The sequence below is a fragment of the Panthera tigris genome, chromosome B4 (genome assembly GCF_018350195.1).
Source record: "Panthera tigris isolate Pti1 chromosome B4, P.tigris_Pti1_mat1.1, whole genome shotgun sequence".
In the NCBI taxonomy this organism is placed as follows: Eukaryota; Metazoa; Chordata; class Mammalia; order Carnivora; family Felidae; genus Panthera; species Panthera tigris.
Genome location: NC_056666.1, coordinates 79,411,177 through 79,437,813, shown reverse-complemented (window position 1 = coordinate 79,437,813; position 26,637 = coordinate 79,411,177). Strand labels below are relative to the sequence as shown.

The 26,637-nt window shown below is 54.8% G+C and overlaps 2 protein-coding genes across 2 annotated transcripts; both read right to left on the bottom strand.

The window, feature by feature from the left end:
* Positions 1-2,387: 2,387 nt before the first annotated feature.
* HOXC10 (homeobox C10) lies at positions 2,388-6,588 on the bottom strand. Its single transcript, XM_007081401.3, has 2 exons — positions 5,838-6,588; positions 2,388-2,675 (listed from the first exon to the last, which is right to left on the bottom strand). The coding sequence occupies exons 1-2, from the start codon at positions 6,586-6,588 to the stop codon at positions 2,398-2,400; spliced, it is 1,029 nt and encodes a 342-aa protein (XP_007081463.1). The 3' UTR covers positions 2,388-2,397.
* Positions 6,589-16,617: 10,029 nt separating this feature from the next.
* HOXC11 (homeobox C11) lies at positions 16,618-18,802 on the bottom strand. The gene is given in 3 exon segments (XM_042990837.1): positions 16,618-16,850; positions 18,122-18,643; positions 18,646-18,802. Coding segments are annotated over 3 exon segments (912 nt in total).
* Positions 18,803-26,637: the final 7,835 nt, after the last annotated feature.

The following is a 26,637-nucleotide window of genomic DNA, read 5'->3' as shown; positions in this document are numbered from 1 at the left end:
TTGCCGAGTTCAAAACTCAATCCCAACAACATGAAACTACCTAAGCCACAGATCAGCTGAGCGAGCAGGGCGGGAGATTCGGCTTTGCATCTATCGGGAGGAGAAGGGAAGGGGGTTGGGGAAGGAAGAAATTCAGCCCCGTCCCCCTTTCCGCCCCCACAACCTCTCTAAGGACTAGAGAGTAGACTTTGGGTGGCTGGGTGGGTAGGGGGTCTGACTGCCCTCATCAGCCTCTGGTCTAAGCAAATTGCTCAGGGAAACTCTGGTGAAATGGGACCTCCAGCCGCCAAACCCCCCGCCCCGCCCCCAGCACCGCAGTGGAGCTATTCCCCTGCCTCTGGCTCTGGCCCTGGGGGAGGCTGGAGGGTCCTTCCACTCTTGAGCTGGGTCCCCTGTCTTGTCCATCTGGCTCTCCTGTGCTCTCCTCCTGGATTCCCTCCGATCCTCTCCCTCTCTCAGCTCTGCTTTGCTTCCCTGCATCTATGGGTGGCCGAACCAAGGCGCCTGTGCTCCAGAGCCTCTTCCAATCAGGCCACTTGCCTGGCAAAGCCCCACGGCCAGGGAGCGTGGGGACCGAGAGCCTGAATAAGGCTCACATCCAAACCAGCAGAAAGCAGGAAACCCAAGCTTCAAGCTCCAGCCCTTTCTAGCCCACCCTCCCCCTGTTTCCCCCAGCAGACGACCAGACTGAGCAACATCTAGACCCATGTGTCGACCTCAAGGCGACCCTAAGTGCCCGTGTAGCGAAAGAAGCCAAAAACCACCAATTCACCCCTTTAACAGCCGAACCCCAAGGCAGCGGGGTCGGGGAGGGGAGGAGAGGGAGCTCCCGGCCACTGCCCTCCACTGCGAGCGGCCACAAGGCAAGCCTGGGTTCTCAGCAAGCTCAGATGCCCGAAACACCTTCCTCCCTGTTGTGCCCGCGGCACGGCCGGGCACCTGGGGACGCCGCTAGTCCCCACTCCGCCGCCAAGAGAAGAACAAGAAACCGCTTCTCTTACCTTGTCGCCGCCTCCTCCTCCTGCCTCTGCCCGAGCTTCTGCTGCTGCTGTCGAGGGGGGGGGGTGGCTGAGCTCCTCGTCCCCCTCCGGCGGTTAAGTTTATTCCTCTCCTTGGATAGGTGGGGGGCTCTTGGGGTTCCCCCAGCGGCGGTGGGGTGTGCCTGGCCCAGCACCCCAGGCAATCAGATCCGTCTGCTCCTCAAGATTGCAGTTTGCTCTCTGCCTCTTTCCCTCCTCCAGTCACCTTTAAATGCATCTTTTACTGCAGCACCACATTATATTTGCAGATCATAAAATCCACCTCTCGCGCGCACCAAGACCGTCCTGACATTACTGTTTTATGACCTTGACTTATTGTGGTCACCTGGATAATATTTAAATCAACGTTATGGTCTCTCACTTACATTAAACCCGCCAAGAGACATTCTAGAAAGGCTCTAGGAGATGAGTCAAACACAAAACACACACATCCACACACTCAGCCTCGTTGGGGGGGGGGTGTTGCTAAAAAAAACATTTAAAAACAAAAAACCACCCATTTGAGGATTACGATTCTGGAAATTTATTAGGATTTTCTTCTCCATTAAGGAAGCTACATGCAAAAGATACAACATACAGAATATCTTTAAATAACACAACTCCCAGACAGGGACAGGGCGATATTTGGGAGGGGGGGGGATTTCTGTCTTTGCTTCACTATGTTCTATTTTAAATTTTTAAAATTTTTTTGTATTCCTCTGGATGGAATTTCTGAGGTGTCAGTGGCGGGGGGATGTGGGGGTGCTGGGAGGATTGGGAGAAAAGCAGAAAGCAGTACAAATACGAGACTTCAAGCAGATTCTCAGAGCAACCAGGAGGTAAAGACACGGAGAGGGTTTGCTGGAGGCGCTGGGCGCTACGACAAACACACAAAACACTAGCCGAACTTTCCAAAACGTCTATTATCCTAAGGAGGAAATGCAGCAAGGAAGGAGCGATTCTGACTGTGCTCTGCGAGATTACAGACCTTCTCTGGTTGATTTTTTCTTCCCTCTTTTCCCCCCTATGATCGGGTGGATTCGACCTTAACTTTGCATGGAGGACAGGATGGTTAGTGTGAGTGCGTGGGTGAGTGAGGGGTTGACACACACACCAGCCACACTCCCACCCTTGTCTATGCGGGCACACCACACCCCACACCCCGGCACCCCATTTCTCATGCTTTAGGTGGATGCATCTTCGCAGCACGAACCATAGGTCCCTTGGAAGGAGAGTCTGAGGTCTTTGCCTTTTTTTGCAGGCGCGTTGCATTTATACTCAGGGAGGGAAAAAAAAATATACCACCAGGCACAAAGGGAGGAGGGGCGGGGAAAGGAAGGATCGGGGAGAGGGGGGAGGGGGAGGGGAGGCCGCGCGCTCAGGTGAAATTAAAATTGGAGGTCAGTTCCCGGATCCGATTCTCTCGGTTCATTTTCTTGAGTTTCATTCTGCGATTTTGAAACCAGATTTTGACTTGTCTGTCTGTAAGGTTAATGGTCTTGCTAATCTCCAGGCGGCGCTCTCGCGTCAAATACATATTGAACAGAAATTCTTTCTCCAATTCCAGCGTCTGGTGTTTAGTATAGGGGCACCTCTTCTTCCTTCCGCTCTTTGCTGTCAGCCAATTTCCTGTGGTGTTTTCTGCCTTTATCTCCTCTGTTAAAAATAACATTATTTACATAAGTATCCCTTGAAGAGGCAAACCCTAGCTGCTGCCAGCCAGCTGTGGGGGCGGCTGAGGGAGCACAGGGGGCTGCTTTCACCCCACAGGCCTGACTGGTGGGGTCCTCTTGGGCTCAGGGCTCTTAGAATTTCTTTGGGGTCCTGACTTACGTGGGGGGAAAGACAGACAGTTCTCGCCTCCAAAGCATTTATTAATTAAATTACCCCAATCCACCTTGACCTAGCAGATTCTGAGTACTCCCACTCTCCCTCAGCTTCCTGACCCTGGCACGCGCTCTCAACCTCACCAGGCCCTCCCTCCTCTGTGTTTCATTCCAGTTCTGGAAAAATCCAACTAGAAGGAAAAGCGCCTCCCAGGCCTCATACGGGGTTGCAGAGTCCCCCCTGCTGCCTAGAGCAATTCCCAGAGAGCTTTGACCCCTTTCAACTCAGTGGAGGGATGTTGTCGCCTTAGGCTCTGTGGCCAGAGGCCACCGCAGCTGTCCCTGCACCAGACCCCCAGCCCTTGTTCCCACCTGAAGTGCCACAGAGCAACTCTGCCCCTTTCAATCTCCCGTTGCCAGCTCTTCCTCTCCTGGCCATTTCCCCCAGGTGTGAGTAGCTGAAGCAGGGTTGCTGGTGCAGGCAGCAGAGGTCAGGGGCAACAGCTCTGGGGCGTGCTGAGGGGTCCTCAGACAACTGCCCTAGCCATGGGACCTAAGGTCAAGGGAGAGAGATATCCTGAGGAAATGCAGCCTCCTGGAAATCTCCACCTAGTCTACAGAGATATGTATGCCTGTACATACATGTGTATTCCTGTAGAGATGCACAGTGTCACACATATGTACACACATAGGCACACACGTGTCTATTTATATAAGGAGATGCTATAGACATAGTGTGTGTTTCTCATTATCTTATTGACAACTTCTCTCCTTGGTACACATGTTGGCTGGAATGGACCAGCCTTGGTCCTCAAGCAGCAGAAGAGACCTTGGCCATCTTTTCTAGGGAAAAAAACCCCAGAGTCCAGACACTCAAGAAGGGCACCCAGCAAAGGATTCTGCTGATGGCTCTGTGCTCTATCTCCCCGCTTTGCCAAATGTAACTGCCAGATTCCTCGCTCTTATCTTCCTGGGGAGCGGGACGGGGCCCTGGGGGAATCAAGAGGCACACACACACACACACACACAAAAGCAAACTTGAGGCTATAGTTTTAGACATTTGAATGTCCTTAATTCCGCTCCAGCCTCTGCACCTGCAGCTTCTTGCCAAATTGTTTAGAGGCTCTCCGCATCTAACTCTGTCCTATTTATTTTCTTATTGGGGTTGTTGGGTTTGGGGGGGAAGGGAGAAATTACAAATGAGGAAGTCTGGCCAAAAGCCCTCTTGGCTGTGGCCTGGTTGAGACACCATATGGGGGAGGGTGGTGAGAGCAAGAAAGGCAGAGGCAAAGTGCAGAGTTAGAGGGATTAGTTGGGGTGGAGGGGCTTAGGTTGTTGTGGACAGGGGAGGAGAGGAAGGGTTGCCTACCCCAACGGGGGCAGTCCCAGTTAGGAGGTAGACTTGTTAACCTTGACTTTGCTTTTGGTGGGGGGTTAGGAGGCAGGTTTTCCCATCCTAAAATCGTGTCCCAACAAAGCTCAGAGCCTGGGGAGGGGGCACAAAATTAAACTTTCACGCTGCACATGTGCCACAGGGAAGCCTCCGTGGGTGTGTGTACCTCACTCCTGCAGCCTCATGAGCACACCCGTGCTCATCTTCTGGCTGAGGAGACACCCAAGAGGGCAAAGCTCTACCCTTGCCCGCCAAAACAGTGTGTGTGCGTGTGTGCGTGTTTGAGAGGGAGCGGGCATGCGTGAGTGTGCGCTAAGCCTGCGAGAGGCGTGTGTGTGAGTGTGACACAGGTCGCCGCCAGGCATGCGTGTGCGCCGCATCCATATACAAAGCGCCACAAGATCCAGGCCGCCCCCAGTCTGCTCAGCTCTCTCTCAGTATTCCATCTCCCTCTACACCCAAAGAGCCCCATTTATATACAGCCTCCAGTAGCCAGTGCCATGGGAAACAGGTTTATTCCTCTCCTCCCAGTTGGGCCTTTTCTGATGTTTTTTGTTTCAACTTTTCAGGGAAAGTCGGTCCCCTCAGGCTCCCTCCGCAGCTCCCATTTCCCCCACATTCTTTCTCCAGGTGTCAGAGAAAGGTCCTGGAGGCCCCCAGTTCCTGCAGCAGAAATGAATCTTGAACCCTGAGCTTGAACTCTGGATAGGCTTTCTCTCTCCAACCCAAATCACGATGAAATCCAACTAAAGCAACATTCCCTTTCAGGAGAAGACCGCTTGCCACGCACACAGAAATTTTCCAACCACTCATTTGTAAGCTGCTTTTGGAAGACAACGAAAAAAAAATTTTTTTTTTGAAATTTAAGTAGAGAAAGAAAAAGGAAAAAAAATTAACAGGGGAGACAAAAAAGAACTTACAACATCCCAAATGCCCTGTTCCAACGCCATCCCCAAGCCAGGCGTTTGGGGGAAGGAGGGAGGACGTGGCGGTCAGCCCTTCACCTCCACCTCTTTCTGCCCCAGCCCCGCTGCCTGAGGCCCCCCCAGCTGAGCCCAAACCGCAGGAGCCCAAACCACAAGCACAAATCAGACTCACAAACAACAAATCGCGCTTCGAAGGAAACAATTTTCAACTGGGAAAACGCAGGAAAGCGAAATCCCCCTTCTCCCAAGCCTTCCCTAGTTGCTGGCCCAAGATCGCCATTTTAAGCTTTTTGCGAGCTTCTGACCCGAATGGGGGACATCAGCCCCCCCAGTCACCACCGCAAAGCAAGCAAACCGAAGCCAGCACGCGCCCGGGAGCCGTCATCAGCCCTGGGCAGCACAAGGCGCCTGCAGGCTGCCCGCGGTGCGCACCACTCCCGGGTCTCGGCGCCCACGGCCGCTGCCGGCCCGGCCCCTCCACTCTGCCGCTTACCTTCCTTAGCCAAATGACGCGCCACCAGCCTGGCGCTCAGCAGACACGAGTCGCAAGCCGGGATCGCATTCCCGGGACCGTCCAGGGCCTCCTCGGCCCAACCCTCCCCTTGCCCCCGCCCCAGCCACGAAGACCAAGTGCCCGAGCGTCCCAGCCGGGCCGCGGCCCAGGCGGCCTTACCTTTCGCTTCGTTATCCGAGGTGTCTGGGCTGGAGTCCGCGGTTTTGGCCCGCTCCTTTTCGCTCTCCAAGGGGCTGCCTTTTGGGCCCGCCAGGCTCTGCTCGGTCTTGATCTCATTGGGGCTAGGGGTCTGGCTGTCGGACTTGGGGGTCTCAGGGAAACTCACTTTGCCCCCGAGCTGGGGCGACTCCAGATGTTCGGCGCGCGGGTTGAGACTGGCCCGCTGCTCAAAAGGGGCTTCGAAGTCGTTGGCCCCGGCACAGTGGGGCGGCTTGTCCAGCGCGGAGTAGCTCGGGCTGGCGCGGTAGTAGCTGGGCACGGGTACCTCGTGCTCCCCGAGGCAGGACTCCTGCAGGGGGTGGGAGTAGAGAGCTGCCTCGGGGCCACTTTTCGCCCGCTTCTCTGCGCTGTACATGCAGCAGACATTCTCCTCCTTGACACTAGGTGGGTAGGAGCAGGAGGACAGCGGCCTGCCAACAGGTTGTTCCAGGCGGTAGGTGGCTTTGGGGTCGCCCCAGGAGTCCAGCTGCGAGAGGTAGGACGGGTAGGTGTTGAGGGCGAGGTTGGGGCTGCTGCCCTCGTCCCTCTTGGAGAGCGAGGGCGCGAGCCCGCAGCCCCTCATCACCCCGCAGTTGAAGTCACTCCCAGATTGCATATACATGCCTGCGCTCCGGCTATAGCGCTCTCCTCCGCCGGGCGCAGCCAAGGGCTCAGCGTACGAGTTCGGAGTTACATTGCGAGGGCATGTCATTTTCAGAGAGAGGGGTTTTTAAGGAGCAATACTACAGCGGAGGAGCTGACATCTTTTTTTTTCCCCATCCGGGAGGGGGGGTGGTTGGAGGGGCGGGAGGGAAAAGAAGGGGAGGGGGGGGAAATATCAGCTCCATAATTATCCGCGCATTCAGTCCTCACCATGTGACGGCTAGACCAATGGGATTTGAAAATGGCCTTGATGATTCAGACGGCCGTGACGTCAGCGGGGTCAAGTTGTCGGCAGGCGGAGCGCGCAGCGTGGAGTAACAGCGCCACCTAGCAGCCGCTTCGGGGTAGGGGCGCCGGAGCCCTTCCCCGCGAACAAAGGAAGCGCCCCCGGGGCGGCAGGGGCAGGAGAGGGGTGGAGGAAGGTGGGAGGGGGGGTTCTAGGAAGAATGGGGTTTGTTTACCCGGGAACAAGCTTGTAACTCTTGGGGAAAGTGGGGCGGAGAGGGGGGAAATGCAGGAGAGAGGGAGAGATCAAGGCATCTAGGGGCTCAAAACAGTCAAATTCAAATTAAAAGGTCAAGACACGATTCAGGTACTTCTTCCCTTCGCTTCACCTCTTCTTTTCCTCTCCTGGCCTCTGGGCCCCGCTTCTTCCCTTGGGATGGGTGTGGGGTGAACTTGGTGGGAAGGGCTCCAGTGGGCAGAGAAAGGGAGAAAAAGTTAAGGAATCCCAAACAGAACTAAACTTCCTGCTCTCCCGCGTCCCGGTTCGCCGGGCTTGGCCCGGGAGCTCAGTTCCCGGACCTCTCCGCTCATGGAAGCTGGTTGAGTTCTAAGTGCCCCGTGGGGCTTGACGGAGGAACCTCCAGTGTCTGGAGTGGACCAAGGAGGGGGTCACCATCACTTCAGGACTGCTCCAGGAGGGTAAAGGAGGTTTCCAGTGGATCTAGGGGTCGGGGGAGGAGGAAGCCGAAGACCAGAGGCACCGGCTCCCCGACCCCGGGAGCGCAGCCCGGCCTTTGCAGGGTGGGCGACTCCTGGGTCACCATCTCAGGGGCTGGAAGGCTTTGGCCTTGGAGTCGGTTCGGCTGCTTTGCTGCAGGCCTTGGCGGCCCTCGCTTTCCAATTGACCTTGCCCCCACTAAAACAGGGCATATTCCCAGAGAGAAAGAGGGAGCCTGCGGGGCCTCCGCTGGTTTGTGGGGAGTCACGTATCACACGGGGAAACTAGGACACCAGATGCGACAAAATCCTACCCAGAGACGTGTCCTTTGCAGAGCGAATGGGCTGGGAGGGGGAGGGCGTTTTTAAATGGGGGAGAGGAACCAGCCTGTTTTTGTGGGTTTTATTTTTTAATAAAGGGAAAGGAGAAATAAGGGACAGGGTATATTTTAAATAGTTCTTTCCGTTTCTCCATGGCCTTTCTCCCAAAGCGAACTAAACTCTCCACCCCTTCCTCAGGAAACGGAATCTGGAGAATAACTTGTCTTTCCGGTCGCCCCGCATTTCCCCCCACCCCGGACGAAGCCCGGGGTTTCGATTTTCCAAAGGGCTGGAGTCTGGCCGGGCAAGGACCGGTGCTCAGGGCGCCCTGGCGTGGAGTGTGGAGGCTGGATCGCTCCTGGAGAGGCCCAAGCCAGCGGCTGCTAGAAAAGGACTTCGGAAAGAAATCAGCCGAACTCTCTCATCCAGGGGGCAAGAGAGGAGGCACAGGGGTCCCTGGACCCCCGGGAATCCTGGAAGAAAATGTGTAATGTGTGACTTGTTTGCAGGGCCAGCCAGGGGGAGAGTAGAAAGGGTTTTGTGTTTTCATTTGCAGGGGTCGCCGTGGGCTCGGCGCAGGGGTTGGCCGGGGCAAGGTTAGGCTGTTTAGGCCCCAGACGAGACTTGGGACAGCCCGGGCGGCACTTAATCCAGGGAGCCATTTGTCCCACCGCCCACCCCGCGGGAAACGGCGGAGACTTTATGGCCACTCTGTTTGTATTATCTGCATAAGTCTTTCCCCACCAGTTTGATCGAAACTGTTCGCTTTTACGAGGACCCAACGAAAATTCCCCGTCATATTTATCAGCCGGGGATAAAAATTTAGTATGGGAACTGATATTTCCTCATTTATGGGGCGATGAAATTAAAGACCAAAGCAATTGAGAATTATATGGCTTTGGGGGGGTTCCCTCCCCCCCTCTTTCACATCTCCTTTATTTTCCCGCCTGGTGTGCCTGTCCCTGGAGTTTGGCGTCCCAGTCTCCTGCCCTTGCCCCCTGTTTGGGGGTCTGCTGGGCCCTCTCCTTCACACCCAGGTACCGCTTGGCCAACCTTAGCTTTTCCTAGTTTTTCTCTCGGTGTCCGTAGCTGGGGGCCTCCCGGAGCCTCTGCCCCGGCCACGCTGGGATCTGGCTGGGGTGGTAGAGGGTTGCCAAGAGCTTCGCAGGGGAAGAATGGGAGCCCAGCCTGGGAGGGGGCAAGGAAGGGGGTGGGGGGTGAAGAGGACAAACTCCAGATTACCTCTCAAAAACAGCAAGCCCCAAGACTTAACCTGGGGAACTAACGGGAGAGGAGCGAGGAGCGGAGTCACTCCGCCTCCGGACCGGCTCTCCCTACCAGCCCGACACCCACCCCAAACTCACTCCTTACCTCAGCCATGGGAGGGGTTGGAGTCGCTTCAGAATTCTCGCCATTATTAATGGAAATTATCCCCCCCGGGAGAAGGAGCCTCCCGCCTCGGCTCTCACCTCCTCACAAGAACGAATAGTGTTTAAAGTTGAAATAATTAAAAGTATGATAAACACGGCCCATTAATGAAAAAAGAAATCAAATTCATCAGCCTAAGTGGGACCCCCGGTGGGACAAACGTTTGCCTCTAATTACGCAGGATAAACGCAAACCCGGAGCTGTTAAACGAGACCCCGAGCGGACGCAGACTTAAATAACTTGTTGGGTTTTTGCAGACTTTGGGATTCTGCCCCAGTGGAGGCAAAAGAAAGGAAAGCGTGAGGGTGAGGATGGGGGCGAGGGGGGGCATTTGAGCGGGTCCAAGGAAGTACAGTCGGATGTGGGTCCCAGCCCTGCCCCCTTGGGCTCCGTCTTTTCCGAGGCCACGAGCAAAGGCCGTTTCCGTCCTATTGTCCGGGCCTGGCGTTCAAAGGCACTCGGGCTGCCACGGCCAAGCCGCTGCCGGCACCCACCGGCCCTACCCCGCAGAGCCAAGACCCTCAGGCCTGCACCCCTGGGGAACTGGATTGGGGTCCAGAGAAGTCTGCGCTGCTGCATTCACCCTGTTAAACCATTTTCCCAACTTTCCGGGAGGGCTGAGAGACCTGTGCCTATGTCTGACGCCGGGGCTCCCCTTCTTGCCTCAATTTGGGGATGTGAAAATCCAAGGGCTGCCGGCCAGACCAGTGCTCAGGCTGTGCCTACTTGTCGACCAATCCCACCCACCCGGAGAACCCTGGCATTGTGTGCGCCTCTTCCCGGTAGGACAGCAGAACCTGGAAGGGCAGCAGGGATGGGGGGCTGGGCCTGTGGGACGGGGAGTAAGAGAGCGGACAAGGGTGCTCCTTGCTAGCTCCTTGCATATTCCAGGAAGATCGGTGGTTCCAGAGGGCAGGCTGAGGGCTGGGGCACTAGGGGTCCCCATGTGAAAACAGAAGAAGGAAAATGTAGTGCTCAACGAACAGAAAGGGACCGCGACTGTTTTCCGGGCTCTAGCCCTCCAAGTGCCCCCCGGAAACACCCCGATTTTTCCAAGGAAAAATTAGAGTTTCCCAAAGAGGTTCAGGAAATCATCTGGGAAATGCCAAAGGTGAAGTGAAAAAAGGAAGAGCGTCTCTCCCTTTGGGGTAAAATAATAAAATAAAATCATAATGAAGTTTGTGTGTTGAAATCTCTTCAAGTGAAATGGAAAACAAAATCACACCAGTGGTGAAAGTTGCAGGAGGTTTTCCTCTTGTTTTGAAGGCCCAGACAAATCATTTTCCTCCCAAAACTTGAAGGAAAAATTTGCTTTTGACTTCACTAACACAAGGCTCTGGCCAGGCTGAGCTGGGAGCAGGGAAATCCTGGGCAAACTGAAGAATGCTCAGAAGCCCAGGAAGGCGATTTTCAAACAGGTATGAGAGAGACATGGGAGACCCGGGACACTTGGAGGGACCTCTAGTCCACTCCGGATCTCACAGCCACCCTGGCAACCTGGCCGTCAGAGTTCCTCTCACATCTGGACGTTGTGCACATTTGCACCCAGATGCTATGGAATTTACCCGTTCACGTACTGGTCGAAATTGTGCTTAGTTGTGTGCACACAGCCACAAACAGTCACCTTTACCTAAAAAACACGCTCCCTGCACTCCCCATATCCTGAAGTCTGATAACCTAAGCCAGCACAACTGCATTCTTGCCCTGCCGAAGCCGGCCAATAATTTTGCTTTGCCTCTTGAATCGAAACCAGACAGAAAAGACTTTGGAAAGAAGCTTGGAGAGAAGGAGACAGATGGGAGTGTGTCTTTGTCAGGGGGAGCCTTGCCCCCCACTTTAGCGATTTGCTCCCAAGTTGCCCCAGTAGATTGGGTTTCCAGCGGGAAGTCAGGGCTGTGGTCGGGCGGCTTGCTCTGGAGAAAAACCCCATTCCTCCCTTACCGACTAAATTCCTTTTCGGAGATCCGTTTTCCATCTTTTTTTCCCCTTCCTTCCTTCCTTCCTTCCTTCCTTCCTTCCTTCCTTCCTTCCTTTTTGTTCATCCCTCTTTCTCTTTATTTGCTTCTTTCTCTTTCTCTTTTTCTTTCCTTCTTTTCCCCCTGCAATTTATTTTTTCCTTCATTTTTTCTGATCTCTCCTCTTTCTTAATTCATCGTTTTCTTCATTTCCTTCTTCCCTTTTTCTTCCTTTATTACACAATTTGTTCTTTGCTCTTTTCTTTCCTCCTCAATGTTTTCCTTCCCCCGTGACTTTCTCCATACCCTCCCCCCCCCTGCCAACCTTTCTTGTTTTTCTCTGTTGTGCAGGGTTCAGGGAGGGGAAGGCACCAGGCTCGGTCGCATCTCTCCCCAGCCTCACTGCTCAGGCTTGGAGTTGACCTTCTCCTGCCTTCAGCCTTAATAACTCGGCTCCTTACAAGGCGAAGTGTATGGCTGCCAGCGGCCGGCGGCCAGGCCTCAGCAGTCGCCATTAGAGGAAAAGAAAAGCGGGCGCTGGGGCCGGTTCCTACTGACTCCGATGGCTCCCTGAAGGGCCCGGTTCGAGGGCTCAGGTGTCTTCAATTCCATCACCGCAAAGGAGGCTCGTCCACCAGGTCTGTCTTTGGAGAAGTCGCTCCATCTTTGTCCTGATCTCCAGAGCTGAACAGTAAAATAGCCTTGACTTGAGCCCAACTGGCATCCCCAAGGCTGGGGAAATGAAGGAGTGGGGTTCTGTCAGTCCCAGACGAGTGGGGGGGGGACAGATCCAAGGGGTCACTGGTGGGCTTAGCAGCCCAAAGCCATGTTCCCACATGAGCACCTTTGTTCTCTGAGCTTCCGGACTGCAGCCTGCTGGCCCTCCTTCTCCTTCAGTCTTGCAACCACTCAAGCCCTGGAACCTCTGGGCAGGAATTTCTTGGCGTTTTGAATCCTGTCTTTCTTCAAAACCCAGTGTGGACCTTGCAAGAAACAGGGAGGCAAAACTATGTGTGTAGACTCTCCCAAATCAGCGGTCTGAGTCAAGGTTATGGGTCTCTACTTTGTGCAGTGGGTTGAGGGAATGTTTGGGGCTGTGTGTGTGGGGGGGGGGCGGGGAAATGATGTCTGCAAGAGAACAAGAGGGTGTGATGGGGAATGTCTGGGCCTGCTGACATTGTCCAAACTTTGGGGGTCTGTGAGGGTATGTCTCAAGAGCTGAGTGGCGGGGACTCTTGCAGGCCCACAGCCTCTGTTAGCCGGTAGCCCCCAAAGCTGGGCTCAAGGTGGGCCTCAGGAAAAAGCGGACTCCAACCTTTAAGCCTTGTTTTGCCTTAGGCAGAGCGGGGCAGCTTCAGACACCACTGCCTCCCCCACCCGGGTCCCAGAACCTCTCTCCCCACAACCTCCCAAAGATCCTGAAATTTCATTCCATGGCGAAACCAAAACTTTAAGTTTTTTAAAAAGGGAGGAGGAATCTTGTAAAACTTTTATGCCAAACAAAGTTATAAAAACTTCCCGGGCGTTGCCTTTTCCAAAGGTTTATATGAATAATAAAGAGTGTAGTCGCGTGCACACGGTTCTGGCGGGCTCGGAGCAGGGAGGGTTCAGCAAACAGCATTATTCCGCCCTGGGGCACCAGGAAACCCCTGGGACTGCCCCCTTGAGGGAATATTGGCCCAGAAACGAATTGCCCTACAGATTCCTGAGAGGGGCGGGGAGAGGGAAGGGTGGTGGCGCCCTTGACTTCCTTGAAGTTCAAAGTTCTTCTTTGCTCTGGTGAGAAAATCCCTCTCTGCCCTCAGTCCACTCGAGAAAAAAGCCCCAAGTAGTTTTTCTCCCTCTGGTGGAGAAGTGGCTCTAGGTATGCCCATGTCGGTTTACCTTTCAGACAGCTGGTATGCATCTTTCTTGCTTCCCCAAAGCAGAACTGCCTGTCCTCTCCATCCGGGACACCTAGAACGTGTGGGCTTTCTCTCAGGGGTGCTTGGTGGGGTTGTGTGAGCTGCCTTTCAAGGGGCCCTGGCATCCCAATTCCTCAGCAACCCAGGGGTCTGAGGGACAAAGAAACCCCAGCGCAAGGCTGGCCCCAACCTATTTCTCCCTGCAAATTCCCAAAGTTCCCCCTGCACCCCTAAAGCCCGTAGCGAGAGGGGGAGGGGCCCAGAGTGCTCTCTCTCAGCCCACACCACTTAATACCCTTGTAAACTCCCACGTGCGCTATAAACTTGGATTTTTACAACCAACATTCCTCCTTAGCTCCGAGAAACTTTGAACTCGGCCTCGGGTTTATTTACTGGGGGGTGGGGGGGGGGTGGGGAGCTGGGAGCTGAGAAAAGCTGGAAGAGAAGAGGGGGAAAATGCGGGGCAAGAGGGTAATGGCGTGGGGGTCTGGGGTGTGTTGGGGGAGCCAAGACCATCCGCTGTGGGTTTGTTTACTATTTAGAGCGGAAGCATTTTCTAACACAGGCCAGACTGGGTCGTTAAGGGCGAAATGAAACTGGGTTTAGAGGCGCGGGGGGGTGCTTTATGGCGGCGTCTAGACGAAGATCTTTTGTTCCCGGCCAGCGCCTCGGCTGGAGGGGATTACCCAGAGAGGCTGAGCCCAGAATGCCCCTGACCGGCGAGGGGGGTTGGACGTCCCAGGGGCCAGAAGGTGGGTTTGTTTGGGGGACAGAGACCCCTTTTTTCTCTTTTTAGAGGGTTGCCAGGGACTGGCAGGTTCCTGGGTCCGGGTCACAGAAGCTTTTGTTTTTCTTTTGCTATGACCCCCCACACATACACCCACACCCCCAGCCTTCCGAAATCCCTTCTGGGGCCAGGGATCTTTCCTGGGATGCATCTTGCAAGGAAAGTGGTAGTTGTAGGTTTTAAATCTTTTTCTCCAAAATCACTATCCATTCAGAGATTAATATTTTGCCTTATAAACAGGTTTGCTCTATAGAGTTATCTCCATCTTATTTTATAGGCAACATGGCCAGCAGGCCAACAGTATTCCTTCATATGACTAGGGGATAAATATCATGGCTAGAGGGGTCTTGCGCATACACATACATACACACACAGAGGACCCTCAGTTGCATTATTGCTGATGCTCATAAACACTGCCAGCAGTTACACACCACAGAGGACACAAGCCCTTAATGTGCATGTGGTCAGGTTTACTCCATCCTACAGCAAAAAGTATACATATAATATCCCTTCTCATGTGCACCCATAGGTACACTGACTTAAAATATTTGTGTGTGGGCACATAAGGGAATTGTGGGGCTGCCTATATACCTTAGCTTGCAAATTCCATCTGAAGACTCACATGTACACATTACAGATTCAGATACTTAAGCTGCATGGATCCCTGTCATCAAAAACAACGACGGAGCCTGGATGTGATTGTCCACCCTCAAGGTGTTTTGCCTTTCATTCCACAGAGGTGTACTGACCAAAACATTTTCTTTGACTTATATAAGAACAGTTTCCAAAGAGAGGGAAAAGATGAGAGAATTAGTTCCAAATCTTTGCCCCTAAATAACGAATTTGGAGCAGAGACTGACAGAGTGCCCCCACTGAAAGCACTTGAAAGGACTGTGGTTATCTTTATACCAAAAAAAAAAAAAAAAAAGCAGCAAATATAGATGGGTGTGGTGAATCTCCCCATGGGTCACCTCCATATCCAGTACCCCACCTCATGCCAACCCTTTACAAAACAAATCTCTGGGGCTTTCTACTCTGGGAGACCCAATGTATAAACATCAGGGTGGCCCCAATCTAGCATCTAGTTGTGTCTGGAGGACGGACCCTGGCCATTTGTGCCTGAGGGGAGGGGGGCCCGGCCCTACCTTTCCACCCTCAGGGGCCAGTCTTGGTGAAGAAAGGGAGGGGGCTGGTTTCTCCTCCTCTTCCCTCCCTCCTTCAAAACTGTATATAAAAATTCCAATACAGTCTTCTCATGGAGAAAAAAAAAAAAAATGAAAGCCCTACCCTCAACCCTGCACATTTAACTGCGACAGACGGAGACATCTGGCGGGAGGGCGGTGGAGCCAAGAAAATTCCTATAAATTTAAATTCGATGATGGTTACAATTAACTCCACAACAAACGTGTACTTAAACAGAAAGCGTTGCTGGGAGTTTGGACGCGGCTCGGGCTGCACGTGAGAAAGGAGAGCTTTAAGAGTAGCACCGTAATGTCCTCAGCTTGAGAGCAGGAGGAAGCTACCGCCAGGCTCTGCCCCAGCCAGCAGAGTGAGGGTGCAGGCTCACCAGCTCCGGCCTACCTCAACTTCACCAGCCTGTCCTCACCAGCTGGGCTCTCCCCGCCTTCCTCCTCCTCCGCCTTGGGAGCACTGAGGATTTTAAGAGGAGAGGGGCTAATAAAAGGGTCAAATAAAATCATAATATTGAACAGAATGAAATATCTTTATTTGCCACCAAAAAAAAAAAATTCACAGCAATCCCTCTGGGACGGGAGTAGGGTGGGGATTGCACACGTACACGCGCACTCACGCACATGGAGAGAGATAGATGATTGGAATCTCATTCCAGGCGAGTCCTCCCCCCCCCCACCCCGTCCCCTCTGGGTAGAAAGCAACGCTTGTGAAATTTATTTACAAAAATTCAGGCCCCAGCATGGGGGAGGCGCCCAATCCCACCTCCCTACGGCTTCCTCCACCCCAATCTTTTTTTTTCCTTAAAAAAAAAAAAAGGGAAGTAACAACTGCATAGACTATATAGCTATAAATCCATGGAGTGGGGCACGTTTGGAAATAGGTTAGGAAACCTCAATGCACCAGTTAAGAAATTTCAAAAAAGGACTCTACACGTTCACGGGGAGAACAACTAGGCTCAGGCGGGGCCTGGGCGCAGACGGAGGTAGGACAAGGACTTTGCACACCTAACACCAGGTCGAAGGTACAGAAATTTCACAGCAAGGCAGGATCACATTTAGCTGCCCCCTAGCAGTGGGGCTAGGTGGGATAGGGGCGGGGAGCCCGAGATGTCTCCCCTCGCAGACACGGTGTCTTAGCAGATCTTTTCACTTGGGCAAGGGAAGGCTTTTGGTTCAAGGATTGTTCTCTCAGGCGCCCACGACTCTCGCCCCTCCCCCACCCAATCCAAGCAGCAAGACATTGTCGCGAGGTGTGTTTTCTTTTAAATAAAGAGTCTTGGCCTCGGAGCCAGCTATGTCCACTCGCCTTGGGTCGGACACTTCCCTTCCACCCTCTTTCCAGGCTCGGTCCCTGTCCCACAGCAAGAGTCAGACGGAAGGTGGAGGAGGTTCCAGAAAGAAGTGCGGGCGACGGCAGTGGGGGCCAGCCCTGGCCACAGTCCAGTTTTCCACCCGCGGAAAGAAGGCGAGTTAGAAAATAAAAAATAAAAATAAAATAAAATAATTTCCCCCTTTTCTCCCCCTCCCCCAAAAGGGCCCGGTCTGCGGTTACAGCAGAGGGTTTCCCGAGAAATACTGCAGCCGGTCTCTGCTTAGTTTTTTTTCTTTCATTCTTCTGTTCTGAAACCAAATTTTCACTTGTCGGTCCGTCAGGTTCAGCATCCGGGACAGCTGCAGCCGCTTCTCTTTGTTGATATACACGTTGAAGAAAAACTCTCGCTCGAGTTCCCGGATCTGGAATTTCGAATAAGGGCAGCGCTTCTTGCGGGTGCGGGGGGCGTCTGGAGGGGAGGGGAGGGGGCAAGTGCGAGGAGAGGGGAGAGAGACACGTGAGACCCGGGCGACCCCAGCCCGCTGAGCGCTCAGCGGCCCTTCTCCCAGCCCACCGCCAGGCAGCCCTCCCGCCGGGCCGGCCTGCTCTCCTCGCCCGGGCCGCGGTGCTGGGGCAAGCCCCGGACCCCCTGCCAGGTCCGGCTCGTCCGATCCCGGCCACCGCAGGGTCGGCGCCCCTCCCCTCGGGCGAGAGCCTTGGCTGACGGAGTCTGGGGGAGAAGGAAGCCAGCCGGGCCAAGTGCGTCCCGGGAGTGGGGGGGGGGGGGCGCCTGCCCAGCCGCTGTCCTCTGCCCCTTCCTGCGCTGCCCTCCTAGTGGCTCTGAGAACCCACCACCCCTCCCCCCCCCAAATCTAGGGGGACCGCGGAGAACAGGCGCGAAGAAGTGAGATCGGGCGGGAGCAGTGGGGAGGCGGGGAGGAAGCGAGCGAGCAGGCACCAAAGCCACCCGAGAGCCGCTTCCGGGGGCCCTGGCGCCCCAGGACGCCCGGCGGGGCCGCGCCTGCCCAGCTACCGGGCTAGGCCGGCTCTGAGGCCGAGGACCGCAGTGAAACACGGAGACCCAGGCCTGGAGCCTAGGGAGCCCCCTGAGCCGCCTCTCCCCACCCCCTGTCGCCAGGCTCCCCGGCTGGCTGGCTGGGGTTCTGCTCAAGGACCCGAGAACACATAGTTTGAACATTTCAAAAATAGTTTTTAAAAGAAGCAGAGGAGTCCCGGCTGGCCTCTCCGGTCTCAGGTTCTGCTCCATTGCCTCTCCCCCACCACTCCCCCTCTCTGAGTTTCTCCCTGTCTTTCCCTCGCCCTCCCCTTTCTCCCCCTCCACCCCTCCCCTCCGTCCCACCCCCCGGCAGCCCGGCTCCCCATCCTTCCTTAAATGCTCTTCTAAGTTCACGATCAAAGTTAATATCGCTCGCGATGGTGGCGCTTTTAAAAATTTCACAGACCGAGGGAGATAACGGGGAGGGGGGTTCACCCGGCTTTTCCAAAGAGCCCTTTTCCCTCCCTCCCCACCCCTTCTCCATCGTAAAAAGTCGAGTCGTTGGGAGAGAGGGCTTTGTAGGTTATAATAAAATCCTTTGAATGCTTATAAAACTCCACATAAAATCGGACTGACCCAAAACACGAGGCCGTCCCCGCTCCCCTCGCCTCCCCCCTGCTTTCGCCCTCCCTCTCCCGCTCCCTCCCGCGCTGCCCGCCTGTATCCCGGCCGCTGCTACCTACTGGGGGCGGCTCCCTTGGCCGGCTCCTTGGCCGCCGAGTGGGCTGAACCGGACGAGCTGGGATTCGTGTTTTCCTCCTCGGCCTCGGCCTCGGCACCCGCCTCAGCCCGGGACGCCAGTCCCGAGGCCGGGGGCGCCTCAGGCTCCCCCTTGGCCTCGCCCTTGCCCGGGCAGGGGGGCTCGGCCGGCGCGTCGCCGCCGCCGCAGTAGGCGTTGTCGAAGAAACGGTCGAAGGCTTGAGGCAGGACGCTGTTCTTGTTGACTGAGGAGTAGAAGCCGGCGGGGGCTGCGTGCGGGGCGCTGGGGTGGTGGTGGCCGCCGTAGGAGCCTTCGTTTTTCATGAGGATCTCGGTGACCGTGGAAGGAGGCAGGCACTCCCGGTGCATGAGCTCGTCGGCCGCCGCATAGCAGGAGGAGTAGCTGTTCCGGTGGTGCCACTTGCCGGATGGCTCCAGGCCGTAGGAGACCTCCCGGACCGGGGGCACTTGGGCTGAGTAGGGGTAGGAGATCTGTCGAGAGGGGCCTGGGGCAGGAAGGAGGAGACCGTGGAGAACTCGGGCACGTAGTAAGTGCAACTGGGCAGATAGAGGTTGGAGGCGCAGCTCCCTCGCTCGCCGAAATCAGCGCCCCTCTCCTTGCGCGACGGCGAGCAGAAGTTGCCCAGGTTGACCGAGTTAAACATCGTTCTCTTCTCCTGCCGGCTCCAGATGGAGGTTTTGGACCCGATCTAGCGAGGGGGGAAAATTTGGGAAGGCGAGATGACGCGTTATCCGTCTTAGTCTCTCTCCCCGAGCACGTGATCCAAAGTAGATATTGTCATATATCAGTTCGGAGCACTTCGCAGACGTAGGAGGGGTTCTCTCTTAGGTAAGATGGGGACGTTCAGGCGATTGGTTTGCAAACACCGCAGAAACATTATGAAAATCAATTGCAGATTTGTATTCGTTTTTCTCTCGTCACTCCCCTCCTCTCCATTCCACAGAGCGAGCAAAGGAGGAGAGAGAGGGTTGGGGTGGGGTGGGCGGTGGGATGGGCGGGGGCGGTGGCTGGGAGGGGGTAATTGTATTTTTTTTTTCTAGCGGCTGCTCTTCCCCCCCACCCAGGATTGGGGAAAGGAGGAGGGCTCCCACGTTTGGGGGTCTTGCCTCCTCCCGGTGATGAGCCCAAGATTGAGGAGGGGAATGAAGACCTCTTTCCCCACTGCCTGGTCCCACAAGAGATGTGAATCCTTCCCCCCAACTCTCAGGGACTCTTACCCTGCCAACCCGCAGAGGACTATTGCCTGTTTACAAGAGTTTGAAGAAGTCCATTCTTTTCTTGGCCAGGGCTATATGTTAAGACTCCCTTTCCCCTTTGGAGAGACTCCCCAGAAGAGTATATGAAGTTTTCCAAAGGTGAGGCAGCCCAGCAGCAAGCCAGTGTCCCAACTTTGTCTGGCTTGCTGTGCTGCCGGCGGCTAGGGACTCAGATTAGTCATAAACGAGTGGTAAGCAGTGCGCCAGCCGCCCAGCCGGTGCCTGGCGAAGTCTGGGAAAAACCTTCTCTAATGTTGTGTTAAATATTTAGTATGAGAGAGTGGCCCTGGGTGAATATTTCATGCCTGCCTTTATTGTCAATCAATGTGCAGAAAGCTACATCCACTGTGGATTTTTTAAATCTCCAACCCCAAAGACAAAGATTGAAATGAGATCTGTGTATTTTCTCTGTCCCAGGTCCTTTGGGTCTGGGGCTCAGCCTCAGCTTGGGGGCTGAAAAGAAGCCCAGGGTCAGGGTCCAGGAAGGACATGATGGGGGACTGGGTTTGGGGCTCCTGTCCTTGAGTGATTGGGGGGCTGGGGGTGGCCAGTGGGGCCAGCCGTGGGTCCACTGGACAGACTAGCAGGGCAGTGGAAAGGAGCTGAGGAACCTGGGTGGGCAGGGCAGGGCCGGGGCCACTCCCTAGTGGAGGCCCCCAGGCCCTGCTCCCAAGGGGGCTATAGGCAGGCCTTGGTGCCTCTATCCCATTTCTCAGCCTTTCCTTGCCCTCATCCACATTTGCCAGCCTCCTAGATAGCTGTGGCCCAAGAGGTGAACTCAGTGGTTCTTTCCCCCTCTGCCTCTCATCCCTCTGGGCACCATGGACACAGTTAGGCAGCTGTGAATCACTTTATTGAAAGGTTCTGGACTGGATCCAAGGGGCCTGAGCAATCGCTACAAGCAGAAAGCACCCTTGGATCCCAGGAGAAGCTGCCAGGGCATGATCCATTCAGGTAAGAGGGGAGGATCACCGTCCCCAAGGACTCAGAAAAGCCAGAAATGGCCCAACGCCTCTCTCTCTCTCTCTCTCTTTTTTTTTTTACTCCTAACCCTTGGCTAAAATTGATTTCCACTTTAAAAATATTATTTGGATTTTATTTTCCTTTCTGATCTTGGTGAGGTACTGCGACCCCCAAACAAGATGGACAAGACACAAAAAATTGCATCCTGTTCCCAGATATAATTCCCCAAATCCATTCTTTCTCAGCCCTCTTGCCTCCCCAAATTTGACCAGCCTTTAGAGCATCACCCAGGGTGGAGTTACCTTGGCCGTGGGTCCCATTGTTGAGCTAGCTCTGGGATACCCAAGGGTAGGCCTCCAGCACCCCTCTACCCATTATTTGCTGGGCCATTCTTCCTGAGCCCTTCTTTAGTCCCGGCCAGATCTTAAATGAGGGCAAAGAGGACCGGGACTGGGGCTTTGCTAAAGTGTAGGACTTCTCTGTCAGGGAGGGGCTGCAAGAAGAAAATCCTGTTGCTTTTCCTGCTTCCTCTACCCCTTTTTATAGGGTGACCTGAGGCTAGCGTTTTTAATTATAATGATGGGGAACTATGGACTATGGCTTTTATGGGGTTCGTGCTGACCTCATTAAACTCAAGTTTATTGGAGGCAAAATGTTCCCCAAACAGTGATAGGAACCAGCAAGAGGGAAGTGAGAGGTACCCCTATCCCTTGCAGAGGTGTGGATAAGGAATCAGAGTCTCAGCTTCAGCTTTTCCCCAGTTCCCCGCCCCCCCCCCCCAGGGCCCTGCTTCCCTCTCCATCCTGGTCTCCGGGGTGTTGTGGGGCCTAAGCCCCCAAGGCAAATTCTGTACTGCCAGGGCCGACAGTAGGGAGGGGGTATGCTTCCTGTGAGGAGCCAGCTGTGGGCCTGAGCACTTGAATTTGACCACCAAAGTTTATTCCAGGGCCACCATAAAAGTGAGCAAGGCGGCTGCAAAGAGCCACAGGCAGCTTTATTTCCTTGAAACAAAAACGAAGGCAAGAAAGAATGTCAAAGAGGTTGATGTCCAGGAAACTCTTAGGGTCTCCCCACAGAGGCTTCTGAGAATTAATATTCTTCCCCCTAAAAGTCAGGCATGAAGATCAATTTTTTGTTTCCAGTTTTGGTCTGACTTTTAATTTTTCAACGACTTTTTAAAGATCCTAGCAACTGGAGGTTGCTGCTGGGGTCAAGGAAAGAAGGCCCTAGTTGCTGGGGTCAGCAAGGCATTGATTGGCAAGAATGCCCATGGTGTGGGCTGGCCCCTTCCCTGCCCAACCGTAGGTCCAGGCCCCCTCCAAAGCGTACACTGAGTTGTTCGCCCCAGGTTGCACCCCAGGAGTGCTTCCCCCAACATGAGACTCAGTTGTGGCCCCAAATCAGTCCCTAAGAGCCCTGGCAAGCCTCACTCCTCGGTGCGAAGGTGGCTTCCCCTCCCCCACCTCGCGGGTGCCTGTGGCCCTTCCACAATCCTGGAGTCCCATCTTTCACCCGAAATCCTCCAAGGCAGAACCATCCATCCTGCCTACCTCACCAGCTCTTGGGGGCCTCAGTCACCACCTCCAGCCTGCCTGCCTGCCCGGCCCCTAGCAGGCAGCTGCTTCAGTCTGGGCAGCTGATGCGGTACCCTGACCAGGGCCGTGACAGACTCCAGGGATGTTCCAGTCCACACACGGATACCAGAAGCGGCTTCAGAAGGGGGCGGTAGCTCCCGAATTCCCAGTTCCCGCCTGGGACACCCCACACACGGTGTTGGCTGGCCTTCCGGCTTGCCCACCTCCCGATTCTAGAGAGCAGACTGGGGTAACCGGGAAAGGGTCCCATCCCACGGACCGAGCCCTGGGAGGGAAAGCCAGGAAGGAGAAAAGAGGGGCCGTTAGAGCTCCGGTGGGTTTGGACCGTAACTTCAGTCCCACGTGGAGTCAGTAAAAGATAAGCAACGGGAGGGTGAACAACCTCAGCGGGCCAGAGGCTTGGCCGGCCAGGGTGAGCCCCCGTTAGAAATCGGCATGCACTTTCTGCGCGAATTTTTCTCCCTTAGAGCAATACTGAGGCATTTCATAATCCCTTTCATAATCCCAGCCAGAGAATTAGAAAGGGGTGGGATTGCTGGTTCTTGGCCCCCACCTCTTCTCAGCCTTGGCCATCGCCCCAAGGCCAGGGGCCCAAGACAGGTCACCCAAGCCGGCTGCCGCTGCTGCTCCGAGGTTCCTCGGGCTCCTGGAGGGGATAGGGGCAGGACAAGGGCAGCTCCTCTGCCCCCGCAGCCCCACCCACCTTCCTCTGCTGAGGGATTGTCCCAGGAGGCTAGCAACGCGACCCCATTTCTCCCCATAAAAGTCCCATTTTACGAGCCAGTTTCACTGGGCCCCTCACCAAATGCTCTAAAATGAGGGAAATGCCTTAAAAGCAGTCTGAAATGGAGCCACTGCCATTGGACCTTGGTGTCCAAACCCAGTCGCAGCAGCACAGAAATGCCCCTTCTGGGCGGGATTTGCCCTGTTGGGCCACCCGGATCCCTGGCCTGGCCGCCGCTGAGCCCAGCTTGGCCGGAGCCGCCATTCCCTGGCTTTAGCGCCTACTTAGGCTCGGACCCAGTCCGCACAGATCAAAGTGAGCTCGCGGCATTTTTATGAGATGAACTTCAGTGGCTCTTTACTTGTAATCAGATGCCTGGGTCGAAAATGCAAAAGGGAACAGCCCATCAATCCAAAAAGGAAAAGGAAGAGAGAGAGAGAGAGAGAGAAAGAGAGAGAGAGGGGAGAGTGAGAAGAGAGGAGAGACAGAGAGAGAGAGAGAGAGGGAGAGGGAGAAGAGGGGACTGGGGTGAAAAAATTCAGGTGACACATAGCAGGAAGATCGTGGTCACCAACAAAAAAAGACCCCTTGCTTGCAGCAGAAATGGTTTGTGGGTCTCTCCCAGCCTCCTGGCCCCGCCATCTGCCTGCACGCTTCGCTCCGATTTCCGGGGGGCCAGGAAACCTGACTCGCCTGTGTTCTGAAGCTTGATCCGAAAGCTTCCACAGTGTGGACGCGCCATGTGGGGCGAGTGTGGCCGCCTGCACTCTCTTGCCCCGGCGGGGAAGTCGCCTTCGGCTCAGGATTTAAAAGTCTCTCCCATTTTGCTGCTTTCCTCTCTGCGGTCTTCGTGGTTCTCTCGTCACTGCGGCCAGAAGTTGAGTTACAGGAAGATTCACCAGAGATTTATCGCCTGGCTCCAAACTTGGAGAGCCCCGTTGTCATAAACAGCCATCTATTGTCTAGACTTTTATCTCCGGGTATGGATCGTGCATTATTGAGGCTCAGGAGACACGGGTCTGGCTCTGTGGGGTGTGTGTGCGCGGCTGAGCGCTTGCCCTTTGCCCCCAAGGGTTTTGGGGGGGGGGTAGGTTTAGGAAAGTGCACAAATTTGTGTGTGCTCCTGGGGCTGGGCAGGTACACCTGGGTGTCCAAGTGGGGAGGCTCAGGGTGGGGAGGGTCTCGCTGTGCCTGGGAACATTCTGGTGCATGTACTTTTGTGTTGGGTGAGAATTTGTCACGGTGCGCTTTGTTTCTGGGGCATTTTAAGTGTTCCTGTCTGGGTTTTTGCAGGTTTTATGAACCTGCATCCGCTTGGCCTGTTTATGTCCCTTCGAAGCAGATCATCTGGTGTTTTTCAATATTGGGGTCCATTGTGTACGTGTTTGGCTTTTCTTAAGGGAATGGATTTAGGTGGTACCTTTCTAGTCTGGCTCCCTCAGATTCCCACCTCCCCTAAATCACACCTCAGCCTCTGCCTTCCCCAGAGCCTCTGGCTTTGCTCTACTCCCTGAAAGTCCAGAGGCAGCTACCAATTTTCTGTCACAGGGACAGGGAAGAAACACATTTTTGCAGGATGAGGTCTGGCTATCTCTGTCTTTCCCAAACTAGGGGGAAACATCCCAGCTCATAAACTCCCTCACTTCCTGGGGTTCCCCTTCCCAGGGCTGAGAGGGACATCAGAGAGGCCTCCCCCATTTCATTCTGACCTTTTAAAATAGTCTCCACACAACACTGAATAATACCAAAGTGGGCCTGCTTCTCCCTTCCTGGGGCTTTCTGGCAGCAAATGTCCTCACCCTGGCCACCTCCTCTTGAGCTCAGCCAGTAGGACATTTGCCCAGATTAAATGTCTGTGGGAGAGATGCCTATCACCTTAGATCTCAGGGTCAGAGACTGTTTTTGAAAGCCTGGCTCCTTTAACACCGCCAGAAATAATCAAATCATCCCCCCTTTGTTTTTCATTATCAGAACGCAGGGTGGGAGGGCTCTAAACACTAGGCCTGGAGCTCCACTGACCACCCCAGTGCTTCTTGCTGCTCCTGCCGGGGTCCCAGGCCCTATTTCCGGTGCCAGTAGCCCTTGAGCACCTTAACCAGGTAGGTAAAGTGGGAGGGGACTGATCCTAGAGGCCAGAGGTGACAAAATGAGGGCCTTGTGGAGCACCAGATTGAACCAGAGGCCCCCAGCATTGCTTTCTGAGCATCCCTCCCTACCTTTGCCCTAGAGTTCCCATTTAAAAAGCATTGGTTAGCCCTAAAAAGGGCTCTGTGGGCGCAAAGCAGGAGGAAACAAGCTGTCAGGTTCAGGAAAAAGGAGGTGAGCCCTTCACAGACACCCCTATGCTATATTCTCTCTCTCTCTCTCTCTCTCTCTCTCTCTCTCTCTCTCTCTCTCTATCTCTCTCCCACTGCTACCCTGCAGGGAAAAGCTGGAGGATTCCACTTCAGGTTCCTTTCTCCCGCGCCCCTCGTTTTCGGCTGAGCAGCGCGCTGACCCCGGCCCGCAGCCAGCCAGCCGGGGTCGCCACTGCTGCTGCGGGTCCGGAACTCACTTTCCTCCGGCTGGCCCTGGCCGGCTGCGCCGCCGCCTGCCTCGGTCTCTCCCTGCCTCCCTGCGGCCTTGCTGCTACGCCCCCCCCCCGCCCCCTTCTCAGGCTAACAAATATTTGATATACTTGTTTCTCTGCACCCCAGGCCTAGGCTCAGCCGGCTTATGCTGGATGATCGCTGCGGGAGGACCGGGTCCTTGGCCGGCGGCTTTGCTCCCAACCCCATCCGCCGCAGTCTCTCCTTCATTCAGCGGGGTAAAACGCTTCTCCCTCCTTTCCTGCTTCTCCCCCTTTCTTTCCGCCTCTGGATCTGAGAAATAAATAAATCCAAGTCTCCTACCTCATCAGCCCTCCCCACTGGCGCTGCCTCACTTCTCCTCCTCCTTACCGAGCGAACCGCCTTGTTTTCAGAAGGAAATCTTAATAGAACAGAGGCTGTAAATGAACTTTTCTCTGAGATGGCTAATTCGCTTTCCAATTCTTACGTCCTGCTGCTTTTCACGGTGGAATGGAAAGGATTTAGAAGTCTGCAGTAGAGGACGGGGGTGTGGGGAGACGGAGCCCAGAGTTACAGACTGTGGCGAGAGATACAGAAGACCGAGAGATACAGAGAGCAAAAGAGACGTTTGGTTGGGGAGAGGAGGGAGAGAGGGAGGGAGAGAGAGAGGAAGGGAGGGAGGAAGGGTGGGAGGGAGGGAGCCCCAGCTGGCGGGAGCAGAGCCAGAGAGAGAGAGAAAAGGAGAGAAAAGTTTCCTGGAGTCTTCATTAGTTGACTTCTCTGTCCGCGGCTTCCCCCAGCCAGCAGGGCTCACCCCCAATAAAGGAAGGAAGGGGGTCTTTATTTTTTTTTCTAAGGCCCCAAAGAGTCCGGTGTTTACAAGACTAGAAATGCTACAGCCATGTCCCGGCAGAAAGAAAGGCTGAAATGGAGGACCGACGCCTTCCTTATAAGGTACGATGCTAACTTGACCTTCACTTTGTCATGGCGCCCCCCGCCCACCCAGACTGCTGCAGGCAGCCTGAGGCAGCGAGCGCCCTGCAGACCCTGGCCTCTGCCTCCCTGTTTCCTCTCCTTTTCTTCCAAATTTCTCTTTCCTTTTTAAACGTCCCTCCTTTCCCATCTTTTTATTTCCTTTTTTTACCTTTTCCTTTTTATTTCCTTTCTTCCCCCCCCCCCCAGGTTTCTCCTGCTCTTTTTTTCACTCGTTCCTTTTATTCTTGCCTTGCAATTTCATGGTTTCCCTTGACTCCCTCTTGCCTGGCTCTCTATCATAACCTCTCTCTCTCTCTCTCTCTCTCTCTCTCTCTCTCGCTCACTCCCCCCCCCACCCCAGCCTTCTGGTTTTCTGCATACCAGAAACAATAAAGCATGTTTTCAGTTTTTTCTCC